Genomic DNA, 21,330 nt, shown 5'->3' with positions numbered 1-21,330 from the left:
TAAAAAAAAGTACACAGTGTAAAATGTAAATGTTGTCTTTCATTTAGTTATAAACTGTAATGAATTGATATAATCTGACAAGAGCAATGTTGGAGAGTATGTGTCCTCTGTAGAATATGCACTTAGACTAAGGTCAACAACACAGGCTCTATAGAGCCTATAGTTATTTTAAAGTTGAAGAATTGAATGCTTTTTACATTTTATTTTTATGCAGATATATAATGTTACGAAGTTATAAATGTCTGTCATATGTACATGCATTGACCTGATTTTCACTGTTAAGTTACTTCTTTTTATTTTAAAAGCACTTGTTACATTTTATAATGATGTTTAAATGACTGTTAGCAGGCTGGTAAGTCTTTTTTGAAGATGTTTGTATCCCTTTTTGGAAACTATTTCTAGCTATTTAATTATAAAAAATGTAGCACTATTTAGTTTCTGGATAGGTTGCAATTGTTCAACTTGATTAAACTATTACTTTTTAGAGATGGTATTAGATTTGCATGATTTTTTTATTTCACAATAGATGGTCAAGTATATATCCCTTATGTTCTTAAGTATTGATTGTCATTATGAGTTTTTATTGATTCTGATTTTTATATGTTTTTTTAATGATTTGAATGTTGGCAATTTTAAGGCGATTTATTTATGAATTATGTCTTTGTATCAATGATGAAATTTAGTTAATGTAATGACTAGTTTGTGATAATGAAAACCCTGGAGTAATATTTTTTTAGTAATACAGAGATATTATTTATTTAAATTAAATGCATTGTTACAAACACAAGCGAAACTAGGCAGATTTATATTTAAATAACATCAAATATATTTTAAGTTGGCGAACCTTCATTATGTTTAGATTGTAAGCAAACAGTGGTACTAGTACTGTTAATAATGTTTCCAATAATGAAGAATTTTAACAACAAGGGTATTATTTAGAATGTTTTAAGAAGTTTGTGAACATGATCACTGTTTAGAATGTTGGCGAACAGGGGTACTGTTTAAAATATTGGCGACGTTGGCGAACAGGGATACTGTTGTGAATGTTGGCGACATTGGCTATGTTGGCGAACAGGGGTACTGTTTAGAATGTTGGCGATGTTGGCGACGTTGGCGAACAGGTGTACTGTTCAGAATGTTGGCGATGTTGGCGACGTTGGCTAACAGGGTTACTGTTCTGAATGTTGGCGACGTTGGCAAACAGGGATACTGTTGTGAATGTTGGCGACATTGGCTATGTTGGCGAACAGGTGTATTGTTCAGAATGTTGGCGATGTTGGCGACGTTGGCTAACAGGGGTACTGTTCTGAATGTTGGCGACGTTGGCAAACAGGGGTACTGTTCACAATGTTGGCGACGTTGGCGACGTTGGCGACGTTGGCGACGTTGGCGAACAGGAGTACTGGTCAAAATGTTGGCGACGTTGTCGATGTTGGCGAACAGTGGTACTGTTAAGAATGTTGGCGACATTGGCGACGTTGCCGAGCAGGGGTACTGGTTAGAATGTTAACGACGTTGGCGATGTTGGCGAACAGGTGTACTGTTTAGAATGTTGGCAACGTTGGTGACGTTGGCGAACATGGGTACTGGTTAGAATGTTGGCGACGTTGGCGAACAGGTGTACTGGTCAGAATGTTGGCGACGTTGGCGACGTTGGCGAACAGGGGTACTGGTCAGAATGTTGGCGACGTTGGCTAACAGGGGTACTGTTTAGAATGTTGGCAAAGTTGGCGACGTTGGCGAACAGGGGTATTGTTCACAATGTTGTCGACGTTGGCGACGTTGGCGAACAGGAGTTATGGTCAGAATGTTTGCGACGTTGGCGATGTTGGCTTACAGCGGTGCTTGTCACGATCCAGATGAATTTTTATAGAGTAATTCACATATTTATTCAGTCAAACTTGTATATAGATAATGATTTCGAAATTGTCGTAATGATCAGAGAATTGCACTTGCAGTCTTTGCGCAGGACGCCTTTTTTCACAGTTTATTTTATACATAGTTTTAACATACGCTTTTATGTATATATGTACGTTTGGCCTAAGTTTGGTTCACCTGTGTTTAAACGCACACTGATTAGGCTTGGCCTATTTACACACCTGTTGACTATTTTTAAATAGTGGTCAATCGAGTTCTTCGGACAGGTTTGGCTATTTTTAAACAGTGGTCAGATGAGTTCTTTGGACACGTTGTAATTTTATTTCTGCTTGGGATTTTCGTGTGGAAGGATGCCACACTCGTTAGAGCATTTTCATATTTGATAGCTAAATTTAACCTACAATGGTTCTACTGTCTAGTGAATCAATTCCGAGGTTCCAGCCTGCACCAGAGTAATACAATGCTGCGGTGTTAAGGAGTGGTCATATTGATTGAACGCATTCATACATAATTCATCAAACAACATATCTACCTATTATAGTGGAACTGTCGTGCACGATACCATAACCGTCATAACGATACCATAACCGTCATAACGATACAAAGGGAAGTAATCTGGATATACAAACTACTGAAGCTGTTGAACTATTTATTTGAACTTTAATGTTTAGAATAATTTGATGTATATTTTCTTCTTAATTGTTTTTTTTTTTGTTTGTTTATTAAATAATTTATTTATTCTAATCGTTGATTCTTTAGTCAATATTGTAAAATAGCACTGAAAGACTTATCCATCCGTCCGTCCGTGACAATTGGTGTCAGAAGTGGGATAAGTCTGAAGTGTTTTTTTTTTCTTATACATTTTGAAGTTAAATTTATATTTTCTATAGAAGAATTATTATTTGTTTTATACATTGAATATACATTTATAACGTGTAGTAAAGCTTACTATTGTATTTTTCAGAAACTGTAATGTCGACAGAATCCTGGTAGTTTGGAACCTCAGAATTTGTAATACTTCTACACTACATTGCCTCGGTGTTGTTGCACGCTGCAAGTACAAACAGTAGATTTAATGTAGGTATTGTTATTTAGAGTAAATTTAGACTAAGGCTATTGTTTATTTTGTGTTGCGATTGACACTTGTGGACCAGGCTATGGTCAACTGTGATACTAAAGCGTAGTGTTACGAGATATAGATATGTGATATATTTAGCATTGTCCTTGGTCTAGTTTATTGTTACATAGCAAGTCATATTAGCAGGAATCAATCATGGAGAGTCTAAAAGAGTTACGACAGTATGGTGAGTCATTGGGGTTAGCCAATGAAGATTTAATTAGGTTCATTGAGTCACAACAGGCGAAACAACGCGATGATAGACGTTTTTAAAGAGAAAGAGAGAAGGAAGAATGGGAAGTTGAAAAGGTAAGATTAGAACATGAATTGAAATTGAAAAGGCTAGCTAATACTCGTTTATTTGAAACTGAAAAACACAGGGAAGAAAAAGGTAATGTTAACCCCTCAAAGTTACCTAAACTACCTCCTTTTAAGGAAGGTACTGATGATATGGATGCATATTTGCGTCGTTATGAAAGGTATGCTATATCGCAAAAATGGGACAAATCAATATGGGCCACTCATTTGAGTGCACTTCTTAAAGGTAATGCATTAAATGTGTACGCTTTGCTGCCATCAGATCAAGCATTAGATTATGATGCTCTTAAGACATGTTTGTTGAAGAGGTATAACATGACTGAAGATGGTTTTAAGCAGAAGTTTAGATCTTGTCGTCCAGAGTTTGGTGAAACGTTTCAACAGTTTTCTGTTCGTTTGGGTAGTTATTTTAGTAGGTGGATTGATATGTCTAATGTTTTGAAGACGTTTGATGGACTTTATGATCTTATGTTAAGAGATCAGTTTTTACACATATGTAATAACGAGGTAATGTTATTTCTGAAAGAGAGAGTACCGAAGTCCATAGATGATATGACTCGGTATGCTGATCAATTTAAGGAGGCAAGGCGAGTAAATATAGTATCACTTACAAATCAGACTCAAAAAGGTAAGCCACAGCCGTCTCAAAAACCCAACAATGCACGGAACCAAGAACCGCCAAAGCAAAGTGACAGAGATAGAAATAGACATACAGGAGGTTATGGTGGTGGAAACAGATTTGATAGAAAGTGCTTTAAGTGCAACAAATCAGATCACTTGATATCGAACTGTCCATTATTAAAAAACAAAGTTGGTAATGTACAGAATAGTGGTTCACGAGTAAAGGAAACTCCTATTTGCGGTAATGTTATTACTCTAACTGATAGCATTATAACTACACAGGTTAGTAGTCTTACAATACCTGAACAATGTGAAAAGAAACCAATCAAAATGCCTGTAGCTAAAGGTAAGATAGGTAACCGTGTTGTGACAGTACTTCGCGATACAGGATGTAATGGAGTCGTTATAAAGAAAAGTCTTGCAAGTATAGATTGTTTTCTAGATGATTATCAGACATGCGTATTAGCTGATGGATCGAGTGTTAAAGTACCTATAGCTATAATTACTATAGACAGTCCTTATTATCAAGGTGAAGTAAAAGCATGGTGTATGGAACAACCATTGTATGATGTTATTATAGGAAACATAGATGGTGCTAGGGAGCCTTATGATCCCGATATATCTCCGTCGGTAAGTGTAGTAACTCGACAGCAAGCGAAGAATAGAGATAATCCATATCCGAAATTAAAAGTTCCAGGAAGTATTAAGGATGTTAGTCTAGAGGACATTGAGAATGAACAGCAGTCTGATGCAAGTTTGTCGAAGCTTAGACAGTATGTTGCTGAAGGCAGAAACTTTGAGAAGACCAATGGTACAAAAGTAAATTACATAGTGAAGAAGAAACTTGTGTATAGAGAATTTATGTCACCAAAAGTAGAAAATGGTAAGTTATTCCGTCAGTTGGTCGTTCCTGAAGTTTATAGAAGCGATGTCATGAAATTAGCACACGAGTCATTGATGGCTGGACATATGGCTACATGACGTACAGTATATCGTGTATTATCAGAGTTTTACTGGCCAGGAGTTGAATCCGATGTCAAGCGGTATTGCCAGTCCTGTGATATTTGCCAACGTACTGTACCAAAAGGTAAGCAAGTTAGAGCCCCTTTGGGTAAAACCCCTATCATAGATGTACCTTTTCGCAGAGTAGCTGTAGATATAGTTGGACCTTTAGTACCAGTAACTGATAAAGGAAATCGTTATATACTAACTCTTGTTGATTACGCTACAAGGTATCCAGAAGGAGTAGCGTTACCATCTATCGAGACAGAAAGGGTAGCGGAAGCATTGATTGATATATTTTGTAGGGTAGGTTTTCCAAGAGAGATGTTGACAGATATGGGCGCACAATTTACTTCCAATTTAATGTCTGAGGTGAGTAGACTGATTTCTCTTCGACAGCTTACTACTACACCGTATCATCCTATGTGTAACGGACTCGTTGAAAGGTTTAATGGTACGATGAAGATGATGTTGAAACGACTATGTGCAGAGCGTCCGCGAGATTGGGATAAGTATTTAGGACCAGCATTATTTGCCTACAGAGAAGTACCTCAGGAGAGTGTTTTATTTTCCCCATTTGAATTGGTATATGGTTGGCCAATCAGAGGTCCAATGACAATTCTTAAAGAATTGTGGACTAGAGAAATTACTGATCCTGAAGTGAGGTCCACATACGAGTATGTTATCAATTTACGAGAAAGATTGGAATCGACTTGTGAATTGGTTAAACAAAACTTAGAGAAAGCTTCACGTAAACAGTCACGTATATATAACAGAAAGTCACGTTCAAGAAAGATGAAGGTAGGTCAAAAGGTATTGGTGCTACTACCTACTAAAGCAAATAAGTTGCTGATGCATTGGATAGGACCATTCTCTATAGTAGAAAAGATAAGTGATCTTGATTACAGAATTGATATGAGAGGTAAATTTAAAATGTTTCATGTCAACATGTTGAAACTGTATGTTGAACGTGAGCAAACTAACGTGTGCGTTAGTGCACCAGATCACAAGGTAAGTTTTGTTGCTACAGTATCAGTTATAGATCTCGAAAATGAAGATACAGACGATGTGGACAATTACGAAAGTGAGTTAATCGAAACGCCTGTTGCAGTTGCTAAGGAGACATTACGAGATGTTCATATCAACGAAGCTTTAAAAGCAAATGAAACAGTTAAGGTACAGTGTTTACTAGATAAGTTCTCACACGTGTTGACAGATATTACAGGTAGGACAAATGTACTACAGCACGATATCAAGTTGACTTCTGATGATCCTGTTCGATTTAAACCTTATCCTATACCATATGCTATGCTAGACACGGTAAATAAGGAAGTCGATAAGATGATAGAAATGGATATCATTGAGCGATCAGATAGTCCTTATTCAAGTCCATTTGTGATTGTGAAGAAGAAAGATCAGAGTAATCGGTTTTGTATAGATTTCAGAGGTTTAAATAGTATTACAATTTTCGATGCAGAAACGATGGGTAATATAGAAGAGATGTTTTCAAAGTTGTCTGGTTATCAGTTTATATCTAAAATTGATTTAACCAAGGGATATTGGCAAATTAGTCTTGTGGATGCTGCAAAACCCAAAACAGCATTCCAAACACCTAGAGGATTGTTCCAATTCAAGGTTCTGCCATTTGGCCTGGTCAATAGTGGTGCTACTTTGTACGTTGTATGAGAAAAGTTTTAGAAGGGTTGGAAAACGTTGATTTTGTTGACGATATTATAGTGTACACACGTCCTTTCAATTACCATATGGAGGTTTTGGAGAGTGTATTTGAGAGGTTGGCATCTGCTTATTTGTCAGCAAGACCCTCAAAGTGTTATATAGCGTATAGCAGTCTTGAAGTTTTAGGTCACATTGTTGGAACGGATCGTCTTTCACCAAATCCAGATAAAATTGAGGTAATCAAAAATGCTCATAGGCCTACAACAAAGAAACAAGTCAGAAGTTTCATTGGCATGGCTGAATTTTACAGAAAGTTTGTTCCCAATTTCTCAGATATAGCTAGTCCGCTTACTGATCTGACGAAAAAGGGACAACCAAATCAGGTACGTTGGGAAGCTAATCATGAAAGAGCATTTTCGAGTTTGAAGAATGCATTAGTAAAAGCTCCTGTTTTAAAGTTGCCGAACTTTTCTCAGGTATTTATCCTTCAAACTGATGCTTCTGATAACGGAGTAGGCGCCATACTGCTACAGGATGAAGGTAATATTAGATTGCCTGTATCGTACGCTAGTAAAAAACTGAAAGCTAGTGAACGAAATTACTCCACTATCGAGAAAGAATGCCTAGCCATTGTATGGGCAATCAACAAATTTCAAAGGTATTTATATGGTAAACAGTTTATATTGGAGACAGACCATCAACCTTTGATATATTTGCAAAAGTCTAAAATTGCAAATGCTCGATTGATGAGATTGTCACTCTTGTTACAACCGTATAGGTTCAGGATTGTTGCCATCAAAGGAAAGGACAACGTTGGAGCAGATTTTTTGAGTCGTATATAGGATCGTGGAGATAAATGAAAGTAAGAATACTTTCTTAAATTGGGGAGGTGATGTCACGATCCAGATGAATTTTTATAGAGTAATTCACATATTTATTCAGTCAAACTTGTATATAGATAATGATTTCGAAATTGTCGTAATGATCAGAGAATTGCACTTGCAGTCTTTGCGCAGGACGCCTTTTTTCACAGTTTATTTTATACATAGTTTTAACATACGCTTTTATGTATATATGTACGTTTGGCCTAAGTTTGGTTCACCTGTGTTTAAACGCACACTGATAAGGCTTGGCCTATTTACACACCTGTTGACTATTTTTAAATAGTGGTCAATCGAGTTCTTCGGACAGGTTTGGCTATTTTTAAACAGTGGTCAGATGAGTTCTTTGGACACGTTGTAATTTTATTTCTGCTTGGGATTTTCGTGTGGAAGGATGCCACACTCGTTAGAGCATTTTCATATTTGATAGCTAAATTTAACCTACAATGGTTCTACTGTCTAGTGCATCAATTCCGAGGTTCCAGCCTGCACCAGAGTAATACAATGCTGCGGTGTTAAGGAGTGGTCATATTGATTGAACGCATTCATACATAATTCATCAAACAACATATCTACCTATTATAGTGGAACTGTCGTGCACGATACCATAACCGTCATAACGATACCATAACCGTCATAACGATATAAAGGGAAGTAATCTGGATATACAAACTACTGAAGCTGTTGAACTATTTATTTGAACTTTAATGTTGAGAATAATTTGATGTATATTTTCTTCTTAATTGTTTTTTTTTGTTTGTTTATTAAATAAGTTATTTATTCTAATCGTTGATTCTTTAGTCAATATTGTAAAATAGCACTGAAAGACTTATCCATCCGTCCGTCCGTGACAGTGCTGTTTAGAATGTTGGCGACGTTGGCGACGTTGGCGAACAGGGGTACTGTTTAGAATATTGGCGACGTTGGCGACGTTGGCGAACAGGGGTACTGTTCAGAAAGTTGGCGACGTTGGCGAACAGGGGTACTGGTTAGAATGTTGGCGACGTTGGCGACGTTGGCGAACAGGGGTACTAGTTAGAATGTTGGCGACGTTGGCGACGTTGGCGAACAGGGGTACTGGTTAGAATGTTGGCGACGTTGGCGACGTTGGCGAACAGGGGTACTGTTTAGAATGTATGCGACGTTGGCGACAAGGTTGGCGGGTTGGCGAACATTTCTTCAATCTGTACCAGCCTGAACATGACATAACATACGAATAACTGGACACTTCATTGATGAGTTTATCCAAAACTCTTGTTTATAGATGGACTGGTCATAAATAAGCAAACTTCTTAAACCCCGCCGTGTCAAGTGAAATAAATCTAGTTCTATATATATATATAAAAGTGACAACTCTGCGACAGATCGATGGACAGGATCACCAGTGAAGGTGATACACGACTGAAAAAAAAACTTGTTATATTCTTAATAATAAACTAGTACAATGTATACCGGATTTACTGGCAGCAGGCTAGCCTCGAATACGGGTTCAGTTATTTTGTTGGACCCCCGGATCGAATGAATGTAAGACTGATTGTTCGGCTTCTCCAGCAAGCATGATGCATTCATAAGTAAGAGCAGGTATTGGTTTACTCGTAGAAAGACAAGTGTGTCTTTATAGTGGTTACGCTCTCTTGTTACCTAGTATAATAAATTGCGACTCTAAGTGTTGGGCATGTACAAAGAGGTATATGCATTTATCATTATCATTTCATCATCCTTAATATATATGTAATATTTGTCGCTGGATATAAGACATATATCAGAAGCATCATCATCTTTAGGACTATAATTTGAGGCTAATTCTCCGTCGTAAGTACATGTAATATATATATATAACTTGATGCTCCTTCCTCGTACAATGTAAGTATTATAACTTGAGGCTTAATTCTTACCTTAGTTAGGCAATTTATGTCGAGAACTTATATTACGCATCCATCTTTATGCTACATATTTTTTTTTATATATGTCCAAGTTAAATCCAATAGAGATCACAATTAAAGCAGTAAGAAAGGGATTGACTCGCGAGATTGAAACGAAGCATAAAATCAGCAGTTTCTAGTATTTCCAAATAAACTCCATGTACCGATCTGGTAGTATCAACAGAACACTGCTGAACACTATATTAAAATCAACTACAACTAATCAATAGAGAATAATTATCCAGTTTATAATATTGATCTATTATTTCGTACTGTTACACCATTGTCCTAGTATAGATGTGCCTGTCCCAAGCCAGGAGCCTGTGATTCGGTGCTTAATGTTTGTTGTGTTTTGTTCATTTTTTTAACATTGAATTGGCCGTTAGTTTTCTCGATTTAGTTGTTAAACATGTTCATTTTGTGACGTCTAACTATACTGTACAGGCTTTGCTCATTGTTAAAAGCCGTACGGTGGCCTATAATTGATAAATTTCCGTGTCATGTGGTCTCTTGTGAAGAGTTGTCTCATTGGCAATCATACTACACCTTGTTTTTTTTAAATATCACAAATTAAGTATAATAAATTCATAGACAGTTTAGAAAAGGAAGACCTTTTGTCATGTCTGTAAGACCATTATGTTGTACTGTTATACCACTGTCCCAGGTTAGGGGGAGGGTTGGGATCCCGCTAACATGTTTAACCCCGCCACATTATTTATGTATGTGCCTGTCCCAAGTCAGGAGCCTGTAATTCAGTGGTTGACGTTTGTTTATATGTTACATATTTGTTTTTCGTTCATTTTGTATACAAATAAGGCCGTTAGTTTTCTCATTTGAATTGTTTTACATTGTCATATCGGGGCCTTTTATAGCTGACTATTCGGTAAGGGCTTTGTTCATTGTTGAAGGCCGTACGGTGACCTATAGCTGTTAATGTCTGTGTCATTTTGGTCTCTTGTGGACAGTTGTCTCATTGACAATCATACCACATATTCTTTTTTATATAATTGTATAGAAGATTATATGTAGTTTCCAGGTGTCCATTAGATTACACGTCAGTATCACATTTCTAAGTTAAGTGAGCTACTAAATCACGGAAAAAATCCAGTTAAGGTGACTTCCCACACTAAGGGAAGTAATTCTATTTTACTGGTTACCGGTTAAACGTTTCGTTTTTTCTCCCTTAATAAAACTACAAAGCGGGAACAGTCTGTCGTCTGGTAAACAACTTCTTCACAATGACGTTTCGTTCGCGAAATCGTGGAAAGTTTACCAACAAAGTAAGTTATTTTAGATCATCCTTTTTGAAAAAAAGAAACATCGTTAGAACAGAAATTTCAGAACATAAGTATTCAAAGAAAGACGACGATTTAGACACCATATCAATGTTCGCCGATATCGATATTGGAGCAGACGTGATTATACCATCAGACCCGTCTCACAATGACAGCTGGAAGGAGGGGAGACGTGTTATTGAACTGTTTGAGCTAGCTCAAAATTTGGTGTGCCAATTATGTAATTGCCCTTTGAACCTTATTGACACTGTGAGTGAAAGGAAATATGGTCTTGGGAGTGTTCTAACCATTCCTTGTGGGAGTTGTACCGCCTGTAATAGTGTAGAAACAGGGAAGAGGAACTCAAATGGAGCTTTTGTAGTGAATTCAAAGGCAGCTATTGGTAAGATTTTTGATTAAACATAGTTTATGTTTTAAAAAGCTATCTACTGGCATAGAAGTATGTTCCTTTAGGATAAGGGGAACTGTCCTCACTTCTATGTTTACTTTCTTTCTTTAGCCCAAACTTGTGGTCTCAAAAGTAATAGGTGCTTAAAACTACTTTTTCTAGGAGCCGTGCTGCCGAAATTTTTCACATGTTTGGACTTTCCTTTTAATGAGGGCAGCAAATGATTGAATCATATTAAAATAGATTGATTATCAGTTTCCTTTAATGCAGTCGTAGGAAAGTGCCGCAGTAAAACATTAATCAGAATAGTCTTTTAAGACATTATATTTACTCAAACTCGTTTTACGTATGAAATACGTATAAAAAAAACTATGAGTCAATTATGAGTGATTCATAAAATGCTTTACAAACATGAAATTTAACAAAAACAGTGATTACAATGTTGGATGATTTTTCAAGAGATGTGTTCTGCAGGTTCAAGGTAATACTTCTAATATACACATAATACATGTATTGGCCTTCTTTTACTTTTAGTTAAGTATATATAGCTCTTTATGAGCTGGGACCCCTAAAGTAAAAAGAGGCCTAAATGTATGTATTAGACACATGCAGACAAAATTATTTTCAGATACTCTAAATTGGTACAGACAGACAATTAGCATAGGGTTAAATTTTAAAGTTATTTTGATAAAATTTAAGAAAAGATATTTAAAATGAACAAAAAGAGTGTATGAAGTAACCCTGTTAACATGTATAAAATTATTTGTTATCAGGATTTGAGGTAAAAAAAATTATTAATAAAATAACTGAGACAAAGTAATTTTAAGTTACTCCAGCCGCGTGACCTATAAATAGTCCTTTTTGTTGGGTCTGATAAAAAATAATTACGGGGAATAAACTTTACATTTTCAGGTATGATACATGCCGGAATGGGTGCAACCCGTACGACAATTTCAACAGGAGTTCAACTGGACTTCAGCTGGACTTGAGACGTATTCCAGTCTGACTTTGAAAAGTCCAGTCTGACTTGAGCCGTACACGTACTTTTTCTTATACTTCGGTTATTTGCCAGCCGGTATTTTCTTAAAAGTCCAACCGCACTTTTTGTAATTCTGACAAGAAAATAAACACGGCTGGACTTTTGAGGGAAATTATTCTTTCTGTAGAATGATCAGCAGGATTTTTGTCTTAGAAAATTTTACAGTCATTTATGAGCAGGAATTAAGACTTAGAATTTTTTCATCAGCCAAATCTGCCCTTACAGAAATAAAAAGTTTGTCACTAGGATTCTGTTCTTTGAAAGGAACAATTTCTTAAAAAATGGAAAAGAGTTATAAATGAAAATTTGCAAGTTATAATAATGATATCATATTTTTTTACAATATACTTTAAGATCAAACTAGCTATCAGATGTGATCTTTTCCCCTAAAATTTTCAATTCCATTATAAAATATTTAAAATAGACTGTAAATGGAAAATTGAAATTTAATATACTTAGGTGATATAATTTTGATTGAATTATATCCCAGTTATAAATATGTTTTCAACAATTATTTAACATTTTTACTTTTTCATGAAATAAAACCCCTAGCAAAATTACATCTATTAATAGGTTAAATTTATACATTTTCTAGTATATTTATAATTAATTAGATGAATGCATAAAATAAATAATTATCATCATCCTTTAAATTAATATAAATTAGAAACTTGAGCCATAACAGTGATTTAATAGCAGTATTATAGTCTTGTAGAGAGTGCCATCTGTTTTCAATCAACCTCAGTCTGGACAGGTCACAGGAAGTAGCATCTACACAGAGGTTGATCATGGGGCCATTTGAAGGATAACACATTTCTAAATACATATATCTGCAATAACTATCACTTTTATTAAACATTTCTTAATTGAACAAATTAATAATTGATTTTCTTTTTTTTAATATATCACATATTCAAAATTAAGACATATGCAAGAAGTCATAAGAAGAATTTTTTTCACAGCTCCTCAAACAACCTCATGTATTGCAATACAACAAAATTTGAATTTGGAATAAACAGGAAGATGTGTCTTCTTTCTTAAACAAAATGAGAAATTTACATTGGATGTAAAGCAAATGTTTGTTCTTTTCACATTATATTAGAGAAGATGGATCCTTCTGACTGGCATCAATTTCAATTTAGGAAGATTGCTGTTTGCATGTATTTTGGATTGCATATTCTGGTAAGTACAATCTGATATGCTCTTTTTTCTTCAACATATTAATGAAATGATTACAACATTATAAATACATATTAGCTTAATTCATATTTTTGAAGAGTGAAAAGAATTAAAAAAACTACATTACATACTTAATTATGCAAAATATTTCAGTTTGAGTGATTTTCAAAGCTTTACTTTATTTTATGCACTTTAAATTTATTTAGTCTTAAAATATAATCATGATAATTATAACCACACACTTTTAGGAGTAAGCATTTAGCTTCACAATTCCCCGTTTCTTGATTTTGCCAGCAAGACAGTAGAAAAAAGAAAAAGAAATAAGCAGTACGTATATGCATAATGCCATCTGTTTTTTTTTTTATTTTCAGATTATAACAAGGGATGCATATCAAATCAGAAGAATCCACCATCTAAAGAAAAACTAAGCAGAAGTAATCAAGAGGGAGGGTTCTGCTGGGGTGGAACCCCCTCCCCCCTAATTTTTGTGGATCAGCCCCTGCTGAGATCATCTTTAAAGGTCAAACAGAATTTTTAAAGTCCAGCTGAACTTTTATGAGTTCAGCTGGACTTCTTAAAGTTCAGCCGGATTTTGTTAAGTCCAGCTGAACTTTATAGAGGCCATATTTTTGCCAGAAATGCCGGCTGGATTTTTTCAGACGTACTTTTATGAAAGTCCAGCAGGACTTTTTGAACCGGACTCCTGCTAATTTAAATATTTCGAGCCGGTTTACGGCTAATTTCACTGAAAGTCCAGCCGGGTTATCCATTATAAGACATTCAAAGAAAAGTCCAAATGATTATCATAAGTACGGTTCTCAGTACGGCTACTGTCCGGCTGGAGTACGTGTCATGTTTTTCGTACGGGAACACATGTTAACAACTTCCTTGCTGGTTTGAATGTGCCTCCTGTTCATTCTTCAACAATAAGAAAGAAAGAGAAAGAAATTGGAAAGAAGATACAGGAGGTTGCTGCAGAATCTTGCAAATCAGTTCAAATCAAAGAAATAGATTTGAGCGATGGGAAGGTAAAATTAATATTTGAAAATTTATAATTCTCTTGTTTTATGCTTGTCACATTGTGCTAGATCAACTTTGTGGTCACAAAAATTTGGCAAAGGGGGGTGGGGGGGGGGGGGGGTGTTGTATCCACTCTCTCATCTCAGTCTATACAATAAACTTTTAAATCTACAGACCAAAAACTAAAATTTTAGTTAGATTATGGTGTCTTGATGATATTAGTTACACAGTATGCATGCGATTGTCCTAATATTGGTTGAGGTGAAGCCTAATCCGATATGAATTTTATTGACCCGATAAATTCTATATTAGGACAATTGAACACTGTGTAACAAATTTATCCTGATTTTGTTATATTGCATATTATTATATTCAAATTCAATATAAGGACAATATCAATCAAATTATTTTAGGGCGTCACTTTAACTGTTCTAGAGTTTTGCAACTTTGATTATGAAAAAAGTTGCTGAATGTCTTGTCTCCATTCTGTAACTTTAGTTAGTCTCGTAACAGTACCAAAAGCTATGAAACTTGTACAAATGTTTATTACAACACAATACAAATCAAGATTATTTTTTTTGTATATGAGTTCCTTGCAACTTGTATATGTCTGTCAGGTAGGGTTCACATTAAAAAAAACTTGGAATGAAGTTGAACTTATTTAACACTGTTATCAAAACTTCATTCCATTGATAAATTTAAAAAAGTTCTTATTCTTTGTTATATTTTTATTTGAAGGACATGCTAGTATGATAGGCTTGAAAACAGGCAAGGTAATAGATTATGCATACAGAAGTAGAAGCTGCAGAGTTTGTGAGGTTCATGAGAAGAGAAAGGAGACTGTCTCTGCTCATGATTGCTGCCGTAATTGGAAGGGTACCAGCAAGGGAATGGAACCAGACATGGCTGTGGAAATGACACACAAATTGAATGATTCAGGGTGCCAAATCAAGGTTCTTCACGCAGATAACGACTCCACTACCACATCAAGGCTCAAAGTCCATTTTGAAGACCTAGAAAAGAAAGACGACCAAAACCATGTGAAAAAGGGATTCTCTAAGAAATTGTATGAGCTTTCCAAGAAGTATAAGGAACTGAAACATCCTGATGTCATCCCTTATCTTGTCAGATGTTTCATGTATGCCATCAAGGAGAATGAAGGAGTAACAGATGAATTGAGAGTGGGTCTAAACAGAATAGTCCCCCATGTTTCAGGAGACCACTCTCTATGCACAGATGTTGAATGGTGTACCTACAAAGATGACCCTGTAAATTTTAAGTAAGAAATCTTTTATTTGACTTATGTGATTAACATAATGCTATTTCTAATTATCATCAAAATTTGGCATTCTTTCAATGAACACTTTTCCTGACTGGAAGTACATGCACTATAACTCTTCTGCTACTCTGAAACCCTTCACCAGAATATTTTGAATATTTTCATTTATGATCTCTAGTCTAGTCAATCTAGCATAAATTTGAACCTAACCTGAAAGCAATTGCAACAGAAGATTTTTAAGTTTTAATCTTTAGTATTATACCCCAAATATACACATAAAAAAGTCCCATAAAATCATAACTTGAGGAAGACTAAAAAAATAACAATTTAAAATTCCTATGGAGATTTGCATTGAAAAGGGAGATAATTCTTGTAAAAAGGCAGAAATATCAATAAAAATTGATACAAAATTATAAAACTGCTTTTATTCATCAGATTGTATTGATTCTTGATTTTTTAAAGGTGTTTTCATATCTTTTATCAAGCTATAATCTAGATTTTGTAATTAATTAGTTGACCATTTATTGAATTTTTCAACATGTCAAGGTAAGAATCTCAAATTTAATAAAAATAACTAAGTATATCTTCTTATTTCATCCATATGAATGAACAAAATGATTAAAAAATATATATTATAAGGGTAAAAAGATGGACAAAATCTGACCAAAGGACACTTTCTATATTATTTACACTGAAATTTTATGTAAATATGATAATTGGTTTTAGAGCTACAATGTATTGCTCTTAAGCATTTTTTTCCCCTAATTTATCTGTTGTTTTTTAATTCAAATGTTTTTTTTTAAACGACTATATCAAAATGTTAATTCCCCCCTAATAATATATGTTTTTCAGGTCTTCAATATAATTTATTATTTCACCAACAATGTACCTTCTTCATATTTATGTGAAACAGACATGCAGGTCTCTTTGTGTATTATAGGTATAAAAGCCTGCCTGGTGGAAAGTGCTTGTCAAATGATGCCTTGACCAGTGAATTAAAGGAATTGGTCCAACAATACAACAGAAGAGCAGAGAGTTTACAAAATATGGGATCTACACAAGCCAATGAAAATTTTAACCAAATTGTTGGAAGCAAATGTCCAAAAGCAAGGTAAGTAAAAAATGAATACCCCCCCCCCCCCCCCCCCAACAAAAAAAAACATCATATAACCACATTTTTTTTGTGATCATGATCTTTGGTTGGTTAGTGGGTGGCTGCCAAATGTTTCTATTGATATCTCCTTGTGAATTTCTTTTCGTCTGCTGTGGTGCTTTTTCTATGTTTGTTATGTGTGACCTCATATATCATTAATCTAAATTTAGCATTTTTAGCTCACCTGGCCCAAAGGGCCAAGTGACCTTTTCCCATCACTTTGCGTCCAGGATCCGTCGTCGTTAACTTTTACAAAAATCTTCTCCTATGAAACTACTGGGTAAAATTAAACCAAACTTGGCCACAATCATCATTGGTATATCTAGTTTAAAAAATGTGTCCAATGACCGTGGCCAACCATTCAAGATCACCGCCATAGCTTAAAATAGAACATAGGGGTAAAATGCAGTTTTTGGCTTATAACTCAAAAACCAAATCATTTAGAGCAAATCTGACACGTTGTTAAACTGTTTGTCAGTTCAAGATCTATGTGCCCCGAAATTTTAAGATGAATAGGACAACCTGTTGTTGGGTTGCTGCCCCGGAAATAGTAATTTTAAGGAAATTTTGCTGTTTTTGGTTATTATCTTGAATACTTTTATAGATAGAGATAAACTGTAAACAGCAATAATGTTCAGCAAAGTAAGATTTACAAATAATTCAGCATGACTGAAATGGTCAGTTGACCCCTTTAGGAGTTATTGCCCTTTATAGGCAATTTTTTACCATTTTTGATAAATTTTAGTAGTCTTTTACAAAAATCTTCACCTCTGAAACTACTGGGCCAAATTTAACCAAACTTGGCAACAATCATCATTGGAGTATCTTGATTTAAAAATGTGTGGCTTGACCGGCCAACTAACCAAGATGGCTGCCACTGCTAAAAATAGAAAATAGAGGTAAAATTCAGTTTTTGGCTTATAACTCAAAAACCAAAGCATTTAGGGCAAATCTGACATGGAGTAAATTGTTTATCGGATGAAAGATCTGTCTGCCCTGAAATTTTCAGATGAATCGAACAACCCGATGTTGGGTTGCTGCCCCTGAATTGGTATTTTTAGGGAAATTTTGCTGATTTTAGTTATGATCTTGAATATTATTATAGATAGAGATAAACTGTAAAAGGCAATAAATGTTTGCAAAGTAAAATCTACAAAAAAGTCAACATGACCGAAATGGTCAGTTGCCCCCTTTAGGAGTTATTGCCCTTTATAGTAAATTTTTAACTATTCTTCGTAAATCTTAGTAGTCTTTTACAAAAATCTTCTCCTCTGAAACTACTGGGCCAATAGATAAAGATTATTGTAAGCAGCAAGAATGTTCAGTAAAGTAAGATTTACAAACACATCACCATCACCAAAACACAATTTTGTCATGAATCCATCTGCGTCCTTTGTTTAATATTCACATAGACCAAGGTGAGCGACACAGGCTCTTTAGAGCCTCTAGTTTATATTATCTGCCAATATACATATGAATAGAAACATAGCGTCAATGTATCTAAAAATAGAAACAAGGTTTATAGGTGAAATAACTGATGAAACATACTATTGTCTTATCCACTGAATACAGTATAATGCTACACCATATGTAATACTTTTTAAGTATATACTGCATAAAAGAATGATTGGCCATACAAGTGGTATGATTTCCAATGAGACAATTATTATCGAAACTCAATTTCTTTCAACATCGGTTATCATTTTTGTACAATGATAAAACTAAAAATATATGTCAGCATGATAGTTTACAATAAACAAAATTAGATTTCACGACTACGTAGTGAGACTTGTATCTATCGCATGCTATCAACCCTTGTTATTTATAACGACAAACAAAAGGATTCCAGAGGCTGGTCTATCATTATTTTGTAAATGAAAAACCAAAGTTGATAAAACGTGATATGTATGCTTCACTCATTATGTAACCTATAATTTATAATTTTACTCTTTTATTTATTGTAAATTGTAGATCTTATGGTGGATCCTCATCTTTCTACAGCAGGTTATCAGCAGCTGTTTTACAGAAAAATGAAGGATATTCATGGTTGTCAATGGTAAATTTATACATGTTAGGATAATAATTAATGACCTTCTTTGAGTGTTCATTTTATATGGAGACATATTAATCTGATAAAGGTGTTTTGCTGACACACATTTGTTTCTGGACATACATTTAGTAGTTTTTGTTTGCATTGACTAAGTATTAACAAACTAGTGTAGTACCTTCAGAAATCATTGAGCCGGTTGGTGTCCTTAGCTGTTTAAGGTTTAAATATCAAAGTTCATATCTCAGTATCTATAAGTTTGAGGATCACCTAAACATGTACTCAGATGCAGAAAAGAACAGTTCAACTGTATTGATTTAAGTTAAACGGGCAAGGTCACAGCTGTTGAATATGATTTTTTTTTTAACTTGCATTTGTATTGGAGTCTATTCCCTGATCAATGCTCATATTTTTCACTTAAATTTCATTCTGATATTCAAATGTACATTAAAACAATCACTTAAATGGATGTACATTATATGCTGAACTGAAGCAATACAAAGTTTTGTACTCAGCAGTTGAAATTATTATTGCAATCAAGTTGCAAAAACCTTGTCATATGTCATATTAGGTTAAACATCTTTCATTAAACAGAGTGCCTTTGGTACTTGGGTAAATAATCTGCTTCAATTGATATTTTACTCTTATAGTAAAAAGTATACTGGAATATTAGGGATTTTTAAAAATTTTGTTTAAAACATATTATAAAATTTATCTTCTCACATTCTATTTCAAAAATCCATCACATAGATCAAAAATGTTTTTTCAAGATCACTGAGCAAATTTAGGCAATTTTCAACAACTCATAGCTTGAAAAATAGCAATGTGACCTATCAATTTTATTATATTTTTGAAAAAGAGCATAGTAAAGTCTTCATCCTGACACAGTATAAGAGAATTCAATCTCGGGGAAACATATACCTATGATCTACCTAAATGTATAATTCTACACTATATCATGATTCTACATTTCAATATTTAATAAATAAATCAAACTTTCAGGTGAATGAAGCTTCAGAACTGTCCCCAGGCCAATTTACAATGAAAGTTGGAGAAACTATGACCAAGAAATTGGAGAGGCAGAGGGAAAATCAGAAAACACAAATGTTTAAAAAGAGAAGAATTGAAAAGAAAAAGAACAGGAAGAAGGCCCAACGGAGTTCAAGTGTAAAAGAAGGGACCACATACCAACAAGAAGTAGAAGTAAATGTAAATGATTGTGATATTATTCAGCAAATTCCGTCTTCTTTAACTCTTAGTAATACAGATAAATATTTAGTATTTGATTTGGAAACAACAAGTCTCTCCAGGAACAGTGACATTACTCAGTTGGCAGCTGCCAGCGGACTAAATGTTTTCCAGAGATATATTATGCCAAGATGTGACATTTCCAATGAAGCAAGTAAAATAACTGGTATTTCATTTTGTCATGCCACTAACAAGATGTATTTGAATGGTAGAGAAGTAGAAACGTGCACTATTCAACAAGGGTTGCTAGATTTTTTAGATTTTTTAAAATTGAACGAACTGCCTATTCTTGTCGGACATAACATCACCAACTTTGACATGATGGTTCTAGAAAATAGACTGAAAGAATTTAGTATGTTTTCTGCCTTTATAGCCTCTGGGAAAGGCTTCATTGACACTCTTAAGCTGTCGAAGAGAGTATTTCCCAAAGCAGATGTTGACAACTACAACACAACAAACCCTGGTAAAGAAGGTCCTAGGAATTGAGTATGCTGCACATAATGCAAAAGATGATGTTTTATCTCTTAGTGAACTTTTTAGTCAAAAACTACAAAGCAGATGTGTAGAAGATGATTTACATCATGTAAATTTTAACTCTTGTAAACTGTCTTTAAAACCCTTAGTTGATAAAAAAATTATTAATGCAACAGTTTGCCTTAAATTAGCAAGAAGTGGTATTAATGTTACACATTTAAAACTTGCTAATTCTAGAGATGTAAATGGTATCAAACTCATTTTGACAGATAACAATGTAAACAATAGATATGCCAGTTCCATTATTGGACATTTTTCAGGTTGTGAAGAATAATTTTTAGGGAACATTGATACTAAATATGTTATTTATTTTTAGTTCACCTGCATTTCACATCAGTTGACATTTTTTTGTCCTTTTATAGTTTAACATAGGGCCTCTAGATGTGAAAGACATTTAAAATATTTTTTTTCAGAACAAATGTGCTAATTAAAACCAAACTTGGTTGCAAATTTAAAATGTTTTCTTATTGTTGTGCATCTCACTGCAACTTTTAAGATATTTAAGAACAGTATCGAAAGAGTTGTTTCTTATTGCAACTTCTGTCTTATGTACATGTAATGCCATGTTTGATCATATTTATGATTGTATTCTACAAAAATAAGAATTCTTTTGTTTGATTTATTTTTTTCCAACACTGTCAAATGAGGGGAGGCAACTCAAATGCAAGGGCAGATAATTCAGATAGTGTTAATTTTACAATAGAATGTGTTAGGAATTTACCCATTTTTACA

General features: G+C 34.5%; 1 protein-coding gene, 1 long non-coding RNA gene and 1 pseudogene across 2 annotated transcripts; all 3 read left to right on the top strand.

Annotated features, from left to right (window-relative positions):
* The first annotated feature begins 2,310 nt into the window (after positions 1-2,310).
* Positions 2,311-8,275, top strand: LOC139481797 (uncharacterized). Its single transcript, XR_011654687.1, has 2 exons — positions 2,311-2,955; positions 7,973-8,275. It is a non-coding gene; the product is annotated as an uncharacterized lncRNA (long non-coding RNA).
* Positions 3,018-4,950, top strand: LOC139481795 (uncharacterized; annotated as a pseudogene).
* Positions 8,276-14,990: 6,715 nt separating the features above from the next.
* LOC139483223 (uncharacterized) lies at positions 14,991-20,550 on the top strand. The gene is made up of 4 exons (XM_071267255.1): positions 14,991-15,616; positions 16,557-16,727; positions 18,741-18,825; positions 19,819-20,550. Exons 1-4 carry the CDS (start codon positions 15,087-15,089, stop codon positions 20,548-20,550), a joined length of 1,518 nt encoding a protein of 505 aa, XP_071123356.1. The 5' UTR covers positions 14,991-15,086.
* The last annotated feature ends 780 nt before the right edge of the window (positions 20,551-21,330 follow it).

Source organism: Mytilus edulis, chromosome 7, assembly GCF_963676685.1.
Source record: "Mytilus edulis chromosome 7, xbMytEdul2.2, whole genome shotgun sequence".
NCBI lineage: Eukaryota > Metazoa > Mollusca > Bivalvia > Mytilida > Mytilidae > Mytilus > Mytilus edulis.
Note: the sequence above shows the minus strand (reverse complement) of the source record. Positions and strands in the feature narration are given on the sequence as shown.